General features: G+C 39.7%; 1 protein-coding gene across 2 annotated transcripts in view; it reads left to right on the plus strand.

Annotated features, from left to right (window-relative positions):
• The first annotated feature begins 6909 nt into the window (after window positions 1-6909).
• Window positions 6910-12862, plus strand: part of soga1 (suppressor of glucose, autophagy associated 1) — a 43061-nt gene continuing 37108 nt past the window's right edge. For both annotated transcript variants that reach the window (XM_058409569.1, XM_058409570.1), the window contains exons 1-2: window positions 6910-8021; window positions 10465-10689. In XM_058409569.1, coding sequence (XP_058265552.1) covers window positions 7182-8021; window positions 10465-10689 — 1065 coding nt within the window. In that variant the 5' untranslated portion in view covers window positions 6910-7181. The remainder of the gene's footprint in view (window positions 8022-10464; window positions 10690-12862) is intronic.

Raw genomic sequence — 12862 nt, forward strand, 5'->3', positions numbered from 1 at the left:
AGAGATAAGTTTGGCCCGTGTGTATGATCCTTCTTGTTAATAATGCAAGCAGGCATCACTGATACAGTCTTCTTTTCTTCTGCATTACAAATAGAGCGGCACGCCATGACCTTCAGTGACCCTGGTACTAATAAGAAAGCATTCATGAGTGCAAAATAGGAGGCTGAATGAGAAAGAAAAGAAGCTGTGAATGTAAAGGTTCTCAATATGCTAATTGAGAAATGAGACGGTATGACTTTGCAGGACGACTTGAACCATTTGCACAGTTGTTGTGACTTTTCACTGCATTGAGATGAATAAGGTGAACTCCATTAAGATGCTTCCTGAGTCTAAACCAGACAATTAAAAATGAAGTTATTTCATCAGCAGTCTTTTTTCTCTTGCCAGTTAAACTCTAATTAGAGGACATTTTCAACTGTTTTTCCCCCTGATTATACTTCCTGTTTTTAAAAAAAACACAAGAACACTGTCATGAAATCCCGGAGGTCATTAGTGCACAATTATTGATTGTTGCCGAGTCATTGGTCCAAAGATTTGTTGAAGTTTGAGGAACACAGAACGATGAGAAGAAAGGCTTTCATCCAGCATTACACACGCCAATTACACCCACTAACTCTGCACAACACAGCCTTGTTCCCTGCTCATTAAACACAAGCCAAAAATCACTTCTTTCCCACCCACACTGAAACTCATGCTTACATTTGACTTTGGAAACTATTCCTTATAACTGAACATGTAATCTAATGTTTTTTATTCTCTTATGATTATCACAATTCAGTTCTAAAACAGGAGACAGAGCTGGAGGTAGCATACCTGAAGATGTTGAGGTTCTCTTTGGGAGTGACACGGTTGGACAGGATTAGGAACAAGTACATCATTGGGACAGCTCATGTTGGATGTTTGGGGGACAAAGTTAGGGAGGCCAGATTAAGATGGTTTGGACATGTTCAGAGGAGGGAGAGTGAGTATATTGGTAGGAGAATGTTGGACATGGAGCTGCCAGGCAGGAGGCAAAGAGGAAGGCCAAAGAGGAGGTATATGGATGTAATAAATGAGGATATGAAGCTAGTGGGTGCAAGTGATTTTACTTTTCAGTGCTCGCAATTGTACTTCCTAAAAATAACCACTAGATGGCTGTGTGCAGCTATACTTATGCCATTAGATTCCTATAGATCTTGTTCGAAACAGAATCCTATACAAAAGTGTACACTATTATTAAATCACATCTGCATTACATTCTGGGGGCGTGGTGGCTTAGTGGTTAGCATGCATGCCTCGCACCTCTAGTGTGTGTGTGTGTGTGTGTGTGTGTGTGTGTAAGTGTGTGTGCTACAGAAAACAGATGGATGCACATAACTGTCTGGACTAAATCACATAAAATTACATTGCAGTACATTTCTGGAATTTGGCAGATGCTCTTATCCAGAGTGACGTAAAAAAAAAAAGAGCTTCGAAATCTCTGTAAATTAATACATTCACATACATTAAAGGTTTTATTCAACATACAACAATACATAAAGCAAATAGGTAAAATAGGAGCTAGTTTAAGTGTTTCAGGATGAGGTAGGTCTTCATCCGCTGTTTGAAGACGGTCAGTGACTCAGTTGTGTGGACATCTAGGGGAAGTTCATTTCACCACCCTGGTGCCAGAACAGAGAAGAGTCTAGATGTATACCTACCTCGTACCCTGAGAGATGGTGGGACCAGTCGAGCAGTGTTAATAGGTCTGAGGGAGCATGGTGCAGTGCGATTTTGTAAAATTGTGTAAAGATAATTAGATACAACTTCCTTATTACTTTTATTATTATTGCCTTATTAATTTTATTCTCTCTATAGAGGTGTTATTGTGTTCTCTCTTTACAAATATACTTGTAACTTTTCTATACACTAAATGGTCAAAAGTATTTGGAGACCTGACCTTCCCAACATATATGGGTCTTCACCCAAACTGTTACCACAAACTTGGAAGCACACAGTTGTCTAAAATGTCTATGTATACTGTATTATTAAGATTTCTCTTCAATGGAATGAAAGGGCACAAAACTATTTCATCGTGACGATACCCCTGTGCCAAAAGTGATTTCCATTAAGATAATGTGTGATAGAACTTGAGAGGCCCGAACCCTGACCTAAACCCCAGTGAACATCTTTAGGATGAGCAGCGCACCAGGACTTCTTACTTGATCCTGGTGGCTCACTTGATGGCTGAATAAACACAAATCCCCACAGCTATGCTCCAAAATCTAGTTGAAAGCCTTCTCAGAAGAATTGGAGGCTGAAGACCAAAAATCTGTATTCTGTGTTAATGTCCATTGGTATGGAATGGGTCAGATATGAGTGTGAAAGTCAGGTGTCTACATTCTTCTAATCATATAGTGTATATTATATAATATCTAAAATGTCTCAAAGGTTTTATATGGTTCAGAGCTTTACTGCACAACTGGAGGTGCAGGATTTAACTGTGTTATAAACATCAATAAGCACATTATCTTGTGTTATAAGCATCAATAAGCACATTATCTTGTTTCATGGTGTATATTTCTGTTCTGTGGAATTTGGTGCAAATCATTCAGTTACTATCATCTATAGAAGAACATGAAGCTATACCATACAGAGACATCCATGAATGAAACAATGCTAGACATGGAGTATTTTATTGCAGGAAACCACTGCCTAGTTTTCAATCTGAAAATGAATTAGTATATTTAGTTTTGTCCTGTATTATTAGAATCTATAGCTTTTTATATGTAAACAGGAGCTATAAGATACTGTGCACTCAGACTGACACTGTCCTGATCAGTAATGAGCAGTAATTTACTTTATCGAAGTAAATGTAATTCGTTACATTACTGAAATATATATTTTTTCAAGATCTGTACTTTACTTTTTACTTTCCACTCCACTACTTTTCGAAGTAACATACACTATATTGTCAAAAGTTTTGGGACAACAATCATTGAACATTCAATCATTGGACAATTTCATGCTCCCAACTTTGTGGGAACAGTTTGGGGATGTCCCCTTCCTGTTCCAACATGACTGCACACCAGTGCACAAAGCAAGGTCCATAAAGACATTGATGAGCGAGTTTGGTGAAACTTGACTGGCCTGCACAGAGTCCTGACCTCAACCCGATAGAACTTTTACTGGAGTAACATTTTAACTGAAGTAGCTCTACTTCTACTCAAGTACAGGAGATGTGTACTTTGCATACCACTGGTCCACTCTGTGAAGAACACCTTTGGGATAAATTAGAGCGGAGACTGCGAGCCAGGCCTTCTCGTCCAACATCAGTGCCTGACCTCACAAATGCGCTTCTAGAGGAATGGTCAAAAATTCCTATAAACACACTCCTAAACCTTGTGGAAAGCCTTAACAAAAGAGTTGAAGCTGTTATAGCTGCAAAAGACGGGCCAACTCCACATTACATTCATGTGTATGTAAAGGCAGATGTCCCAAAACGTTTGGCAATATAGTTTATCTTACTTTCTACTCCACTACATTATGCCTCATCTCTCATTACTGGAATTAAAAACACACACAGTTGTTAAATTACTGCACAGCAAGCAAACACAGTTACAGCATGCATAATTTTTGACCTACGTAGCTTTTTTGTTTCACTAAATGTAGTGAGCACAAACTGTACAGTACAGTAAAACTGCATCGCCACAGCCTGAAATACTGTATCCTACGATGGAAGAAAACCCTGACCCCATCCTGCCACCTGCACACACATGGCCTGTGGCCTTACCTGCAGGATTTCTTTCAAACTGTAGAACAGAAGAAAGACTCTTTCATATTCACATACCTGCTCTGCCTGCCTAAATAACATACCATTTCTTCTTACAAGAATTCTCCGTCATATTTGAAAAAAACATGTAGAGGAGAGCACATTTTCTTTAACATAAAATCTAATGTTACCTCCCAGCAATGAAGGATTTTATTGTGTATGTGAATAAATCTGTCATTATCTTATTTATGCTGCACATGGCTAGTTAGCTAAGTAACTAGCTAACATTATCAGTACCTCTTGAGCAGCAGTCTATATTAATGTTACTGATGTTATACAACAACCCAATAACCTAAAAGCTCAACTTTTATTGTTGATATTTGACCAGTCTTTTTCATATATTCTTTTTTTCATATATTAAATATTTTCAGATATTTTTTAATGTAAATCAGAATAAGATTACTGCACAAACACTGTAATTCCCAATCACACACTAAAGCATTGGTTAGCTAAATACTGAAATACTGACTGTGCTGAATTTGAACTTTTTTTCTTCTTATCTGTAGAGCAGAAGTTTCTGCTAAAGTGAATTGGCTTAGCTCCTTGCTTGTCATTTGTTTAAAACAGATTCCCCAGGACACAGGCATGTCCATCACACATTAGTTATTCTGTATGAGTTACCAAGTCAGACTGTCCCGCTGTATTACTTAATATTTGCTTTTACCGTGATATATTTTCATTTTTCAGCACTTTATGTAGGAAACTGCAAGCTACAGACCCTGCCTTTATATAAGGGTCCTTTTTTTGTGTAGTGTCCATGCACAAATACCTGTGCCCTGTAAATACTGACACACACACACACAAATGTGTCATTTCAACATCTGCATGGTGTTTCATTGCACACCCTGACTACTCATAATACTGATAACTGATATCTGTATCATGATAATTTCTCAGATAAAATGAATAATTAATTACAAAAAAATAACAACATTAGAGCTAGGATAAATGTAGGACTTGTTGTACTTCAACTCAAGTAGAAATTCACATTGAGGACTTCTACTTTTACTGGAGTAACATTTTAACTGAAGTAGCTCTACTTTCACTTAGGTACAGGAGATGTGGACTTTGCATACCACTGGTCCACTCTGTGAACCAGACAGTTTAGCCACAGGCATCCATCCAATTCATATGCATATTCTTTAAAGTCACTAATAACTCTGATACATTTGCCTCTACTAATAGCTTCTGAACTGTTATTTATGTGAAAAAAGGCTCATCATCTTCACACTCAATTCATCTTCACACTCACTCTTACTCTGGTTAATAGCAATAACAAGTATTTATTTATTTATTTATTTATTTAAATGGCTGCTTAAATTATTTGTGGAATTTTATACTATCAATGAGAGAGAGAGAGAGAGAGAGAGAGAGAGAGAGAGAGAGAGAGAGAGATTAATTTAGATAATACCTTTTACATTTTCTTGTATTAATTTCTGTCACAAACTCCAACTCCCAACATGCAATGCAGCCTATAAACATGGCCACTCTCTCTCTCTCTCTCTCTCTCTCTCTCACACACACACACACAAACACACACACACACACACACACAGTCCACCTCCTTTTTTGAGTGTTGTTTTCTTGCTTCCTTTTTTTTGGTAGAATAGGAACACTTACATATAATTATATATAATGGGATAAACAGAACCCTGAAGATAAACAGAAAGAAACGAAAAAAATAAAATAAAACAAAAGCTTTAGCAGGAGAATAATTTGAATTAATTATCAAAAGAATTAACAAAAGAAAAGATTGCAAGTATTCTATACAATTGTTTTGCTTTTTTTTTGATTTTTTGCACCTTTCTAAATACATTGCATCAGTTCAGTTTTATGTTGCATGTTTGGTTCAGCGTTTGTCACTGGATTTTTAACAAGGCTCACAGTATGCACTCTGCTTGGTCTCTACTGTGGTATGCACTCTACTATGGTCACTCTGGTTTTTGACCTGTATCCTACGACCTGCCTAATGTTTTTGACTATCCATCTCATCACACATGCATTCAGGGTTGCATAAACATCATGTTTTTATCATTCATTTTTGTAGAGATTAAAAGTCAGGATTGAGTTTACATTCTAAATGAAATTCTGTGAAATGAGTGAAATTTTGGACGGCATGGTGTCTTAGTGGTGAGCACATCTGTCAGGAACATGGCAAACTATAGCTGTGTGTAGCTTCTCGTGATGCTTCATTATTGCTTATCTGTATTGTTCCATTATGAAGTCAAAATCTTTCAGTTTATATTTTAATTATTCCATTTACTTATAGCATTGCATGTTGTGTTGGATTACATTGCACTCCTTACATTGCACATGCTTTGTGAACTCCTACAGAAATGCTTTAGTGAAGCTCAACTTTTGCTGCATGCTCAGTGCAGAGAACCACCTTGATCTGCCAGGACTTAAGCACAAGCCTGGCCTTCTGTATGAAGCAGTCATTAAAACTCAATTACAGGGCTTGGGCTCTGTGCTCTGCACCTGTCTACTGCACAACCGCAGGCATTGCACTGCATCAGACGTGTGAATGAGTTATTATTTAACAACTAATCCTGATCCTCTGTAGCACACTATAATCACTGCCATATTTTTGGAGGTACAGACGTGTGATAAGCATCAAGAGGGCTTTATACACCGTGTTACATAGTGCCGGGTCTGGATAAAGATGTTACTGAAAACTAATGAATTAATACATATCACCACTATTTCTGAAGATCTTATTTTTCCAGGCCAGAATTTTTTGGTTCTGTAGTTTATTATATAATGGATTACAACTCTTGCACAAAGCATCGGACTGCACTGAAATACAGTAACCTATGTATAGGATCATCTTTGATGGAGAGTATATAACACTAGAAATGCAGGAGCTCTACATAAACACCAGAAAGGTCTCATTGGATTGACCTTGGAAGGACAATCTGTAAAAGTCCTGCAAGACAACACCCCATTCCTGGCATGGATTCAGCATTATTGTGTCCAGCTTGACTATATCTAAGGTTATCTTTGGTGGTCCTACTGAGTCTTGCTTTTTTCCTCCACAAGGCGCTGGTGGCAGTACCGAGCCGTGAAGGATGTTTTGGTCCTGATCGTCACCAGAGCCGCTATCTGGGCGGAGAGACAGCCCTACATTCACTGACTACATTGTTAAGCAGAAGAGTGGAAGTGGAACCGGTTAGGGGAGAAAAAAAAAGGAAGGAACGAGCGTTGTAGCTGAAACGTGGTCCAAAATCAGGCAGTACTCCGCTTTATGAATCTGCGTTGGACCATCGGTATTTTATTTTGATATTATTGTTAGTATTATTTAGCGGGCGCGGCTTTATTCCAAAGCTGAGCCTCTGCTCCTGAGCGTGGGGGCTTTCATTTCTCTTTCAGTCGGCACTGAAAAGCGGAATGAATGACCAAGACAAAGGTTGACGCCGCGTCCCCGACTCACTTCGTCTCGCCCAAGGAAAAGAGACTCAGGAGCAAAATGGAAATGGAAAGCGGGCATGAAGCAGGCGACGGCGTGCAAGCTCAGTCAATAAACCACGAGAAGAAGAAACCGCACCGCGCGCCATCGCCCGCAAGACCCAAAGACGTACCGGGATGGTCTATCACCAAGATCCGGGGAGGAATCGGTACACCGACCCTGAGTGTGAAACCGGGGGCGATCCATTTAGGGAGCCGTCTGTCCAGACGCAGCCCTATTAGCGGTAAGGAAACAAAGGGTGATAAGATTGGAAAATCACCGGGGAAATCCGCACTGTCTGCACTCGCGGCTGCGAAGAGTAGCGTAAAGTCAAACAAGGCCGCTCGGAGGAAAGTCTCAGATGCCAGTATCGCGTCCGACGATCTGAGCAAAGACTCGGGCAAAGACTCGGGCAAACTCTCACCCACTGACAGCAGCTCCGAGCTCTCCGACTGCGCTTCGGAGGAAAACAAGCATTCAACGGACGCGCTGAGCAGCGATAGAGAAAGCAGCAGCCGTGCCGGTGGAGCGGACAGTGAAAGCGCGGCCGCGGAACTGAGCATTGCTCGTGCCGAGAGGGACGGAGAGCGGCTCGCTCTGGGAGGAGACGCCGGGCTGGACAGCACTTCTCCGGGGGATGAGCGCTCCCTCACCTCTCTCGATAGTCGGATGCTCGCTAGCACATCGTTGGCCTTCTCCGATCTTAACGAGGACCTAACGGATGGCATGCACGAGGAATATCTCAGAGAAATCGAAGAACTGAGATCGGAAAACGACTATTTAAAGGTAACGTGGCATTAGAAAATGCCAAACTGAATCTGCATCACTCATATTCTGTGATTGTCCTTCTGCTGGAACACGCCATGCTCTTGTTTATAGTCCTATGTTTATAGTGCACGAGCGCAGTTACTGCCAGAATTCATCTCGAAGCCAAACGTGTTCTTCATATATAAAATAATCACTTTTTTTTACAGAGAGTATTTACATATCATAAAGGGTTTAGACCAAATAGTCTCCTGAATATTTAAGCAAACAGTGGAGAACCCTTAAAGGAAAAGTATTTTCTCCAGAAATTACAGACAGACCAATTTAGTCTTATTAGTAGTTTACTAAGCCTTTAATGATGTTTAACTACAAATATAGTAGGCCAGGTAGTGCTTGTTGTTTTTGGATGTAACAGTAGAATAGCCTCTATACTGTTGTCTTTATCAGCACTGCTTATTAAACCCTGCAATGCATTCTATAACCTAGTCTGTTTACTCAAAACCTGGCTCATTCATGTTAGATTTGTAGATGATGTAATGTGCTTATAGGATTGATTTGCTTCTGGAGAGTTTGTAGATGACAGAGCAAATGGTTGATTAATGATATCCAGTTATCCTATAGTTTGAATCCTCTCCCTGGTTAACGCACTGACCCATGAGGCCAGGTGCTAGTTGCACATGGGGAGGTGTTAATACAAAGCATGTTGCAGGCAATAAACATATCTTTGTGCAACTACATGAAGCTCCTTGTTCAACACAAGCATGCAATTTCTGTATCCAGTCATGGATAACCGTGCTGGTGTTGATCTTTTAAGAAAGCCAGTGTTTTTAGTCTGCTAAAAAGAAAAGGCTTGTGAATTGAACTTCACTAAAAAAAAATCTGTAAATTTTACAGATAAGGGTTTCCAAATAAAATACTGTAAAAATGTACAATAAACAACTGTATTGAATCCCATTAACAATATTTGCCTGGTGCATTTTAAGATAGCGGCTTACAATTTACACTATGCAGGATACAACTGAGCTGATTAAGGGTCTTGCTCAATAACAGCTGTTTACCAGGCCTGGGATGTGAACACACAACCTTCTGAGCTGTCTTAGCCTTAGCCACTGAGCCACCACAGCCACCTTAGCTAGCTTCCAAAATGCCATGGTTGGGTTTTTATCCTTCAGCTCAGTCATATCCTGCAACACTTGATAAGCAGTCTTAAAAAGCATCATTCAAATGAGCAAAATGTACTTGGTTATGTGTTATATTATACCACATAAAATATTACAGTACCTTACTGTAACCCTTTTGCCAGTATGTTACTGTTAAGTTTTTTCAATGTATAATTCACATGACTTTTCTTTTTAGCAGACGTGAAATATCGGCTTTCTTAAATGATTAAGCGTTAACCATTCAATCCATGACTGGATGTGCTTCACGTAGTCGCACAAAGACAGTGTACAGTGTATGCAGCGTTGCGTTTAATCATGTTTCATTCATTGGAATGCTGGTTTATGAAGTATAATTTAATAGCCAGTTTAAAGCTCATGTTGACCTTTGCTCCCTGATCAATTACTCAGAAAAATATACACGTCTTATTATTAGTGTGATTATATTAGCTAGGTTCTGTTGTTTATAAGTGCATGGATCACATGACCCATGCTGTACTGCAGCACTGACCTACATTCACATATACCCTGTATGCTATCCAAGATTTACATTTACTTACCATGTCATATTATTCCTCCACCTCACTTAGGAGCCCTTTTGTTGAATTGCTCAGGTAGTTGATGTTTCCAAAACAGTGCTTTGCTTTGCAAAGCAGGAGCAGGAGTAAAGGGAACTAGACTGCAGCTAGTGATGAAGCAAATAAATTAACACCAAATGGGCACAAATACTAGTCTGATTGGATTACTACATGCCTTGCTCTGAGATGAACTGAGATGTGGCTCAGACAAGCTATTTGGCTGGTCATGGAACAGTGGATCAGAATAACAGTACTTACATGCATCATTAATCCTATTTCACTTCAACCGTTAACAGATTCTAGAAGTGATGCTCTAACAGCGTAGTACAAAACCTTATAAAGACAAAATAAATAGTCAAACGAAAAGAAAGGGACCTGGATTTCAATACAATCATCAGGTTATTTCTTACGATAAATAAGAAATAATTTCACATTAAATTTCACAGAATTTTTTTCAGTGAGTGATTTAGAGGTGAATATATATTATATTTTTAGAAAGAAATTTGATTGTTGACTGAATTGTGCAGAACTGCAGCCACTCAAGGCGTGTGTGTGTGTGTGTGTTTCAGTAGGTTTTTTTTTAGCCCTTTGTTTTGTGTTGTTTTATGAAGCTTTGTAGCTCCATGGTCCTGGAGGAACGCTGTTTCATTTCACTGCTATATATGGTTGAAATGACAATAAAAGCTTCTTGACTTCACTTGACTTGATCTGTGTGTGTGTCTCTATCAGGATGAGGTTGAGGAGCTACGTTCTGAGATGCTGGAGATGAGGGACATGTACATGGAGGAGGATGTGTACCAGCTCCAGGAACTTAGGCAGCAACTGGAGCAGGCCAACAAAACATGTCGCATCCTGCAGTACCGACTTCGCAAAGCTGAGAGACGCAGCCTGCGTGTGGCTCAAACCGGCCAGGTGGACGGCGAACTCATCCGAACCCTGGAGCAAGATGTAAAGGTGAGCCTGAGTTGGTGCTTCAATATGTTTTTCTGTATAGATTCTTTCTTTCTTTATGCATTTTTATCACAGTTTGTTATGTTATATGCTTGTTAATAATGGAAATTGTTGCAAAACAGCTTTACAGAAACACATAAATTCTGTATATACACCGATCAGGCATAACATTATGAGCAGTGAGAGGTGAAGTGAATAACACTGATTATCTCTTCATCATGGCACCTGTTAGTGGGTGGGATATATTAGGCAGCAAGTGAACATTTTGTCCTCAAAGTTGATGTGTTAGAAGCAGGAAAAATGGGCAAGCGTAAGGATTTGGGCGAGTTTGAAAAGGGCCAGATTGTTATGACTAGATGACCGGAACAGAGCATCTCCAAAACTGCAGCTCTTGTGGGGTGTTCCTGGTCTGCGGTGGTCAGTATCTATCATAAGAATCCTTTAAGTCCTGTAGGTCTTTTAAGTCATGTAAATTGCTAGGTGGGGCATGTTAAAGGATCTGCTGCTAACATCTTGGTTCCAGACACCACAGCACACCATGAGGGATCTAGTGGAGTCCATGCCTTGATGGGTCAGGGCTGTTTTGGCAGCAAAAGGGGGACCAACACATGGTGGTCATAATGTTATGCCTGATCAGTGTAAATGATGTATTTGAAATTTAAAAGCATCCCTTCAGGATTTTGTGGTCACAGAAATGGATGCAAAATAAAGCAAACTCTGATATTCTGAGCTTGCAGTTTTTCGAAAGATTTTTTTGCAGATTTGGACTAATGCTGAAATTCTCTTCAATTTATGTGCATTGAACAGGAGTAGAGCTATCATATATTCCATGTGTGTCTTAACTGGTAGTAGTTTAAAAGAAGAATCCTGTGCTTGCAATTTCACCTATTAAAGTGCTTATGCCAAGAAAGATATACATGCAATGCTGCCATTATCATCATTCCAAATCTTAAGAATGTGCAAATGTTGAGCAAAAAAAATGCAGCCTCTGCCTTCTTAATGCAATTCAGTGCTACCGGTGATGTTGTGCGTTGTCTGCAGTTACTGTATTGTGTGTGCTGAACATCTGTTTACAGCACCATGTGAGAGTCTTCAGGACAGAACACTTCACACATTCGTGGCAAGCTGAGGTTTTTGTTGTTATTATTAGGGTGGTGAGGGACTGGCTGTTTTAGTTGCTATAAGGTAAGCGTTAACAGGAAATAACTTGTCTTGAGAACATTACAAATAGTTAAAATTCATTCATTCAGGCTGTTAGTCATTGGCAGATTGCTAATGGTATAAAAGGAAGAAAACACACTGCCACATGCTTTTGGAAAATAGTAATCTCTAAGGTGGTTATGCATTTTGGGTTATTTGCTTTGCACTGAAACACCAAAGGTCATTCATTTTTTCCTAATTCAGTGATCAGATCTACAAATTTACCCTCAGGCGCTGTTTAACCAGGCTTTTAAGAGCTTACATTAATGGCTTACATGTGAAGTTATTTAGGTCTCAGTGTCTTGTGGCCAGGAGGACAATGCTTCTCTTCTCAAGCCTGTCAGCTATGGAAGCTTCAGTGATGATGTCATTCCCTTAAGCCACGTCCTGCTACTGCCGGGTCTTGTTTTTAAATAGCCAATATGTTCTTAGTAACACGCACAACAAAAGGAGCTGTGTTCTGTCTTCAGCAAGGCTAACATGGCTGACATTTAAATCCAAATGACTTCAAGTCCATCCTGCCTGTGCTCTTGATCTGAATCGTGCTTAGCCAATCAAACAACCCTTGGCAATTGTTGGCACATGGGACAAAATGGGCGTGTAGGAAGGATTTAAAAGTAAACACTCAGTGTGTGTGTCAGATTCTTTAAGTGCTAGCAGGAGGCTCCTAACAGTGGGCCAATTGTCTGTCTGTGCTAGTAGTTAGCAGTTCAGATTACACTGTCCACTCACTGTTTGCTGTTTCAGCTGAGTTTAGACGGCATCGTGTGACCGACGATGCCACAGAAAAATACTAAATCTCTGGCTGAACTGGGTCTGAAATGCTTTATTTATTGAATGCTAGTATTTAAGTCTTGATTTATATTAACACAGCAGAAGATAATGCTCATTGCCAATTTGGACAAATTTCTTAACTGAACTGCAGGACTTAGTTAGTTCTAAAACACATTGCAGGTTTGTGTAAATGTTTGTATGA

Source organism: Hemibagrus wyckioides, linkage group LG15 (assembly GCF_019097595.1).
Source record: "Hemibagrus wyckioides isolate EC202008001 linkage group LG15, SWU_Hwy_1.0, whole genome shotgun sequence".
NCBI classification, from domain to species: Eukaryota; Metazoa; Chordata; class Actinopteri; order Siluriformes; family Bagridae; genus Hemibagrus; species Hemibagrus wyckioides.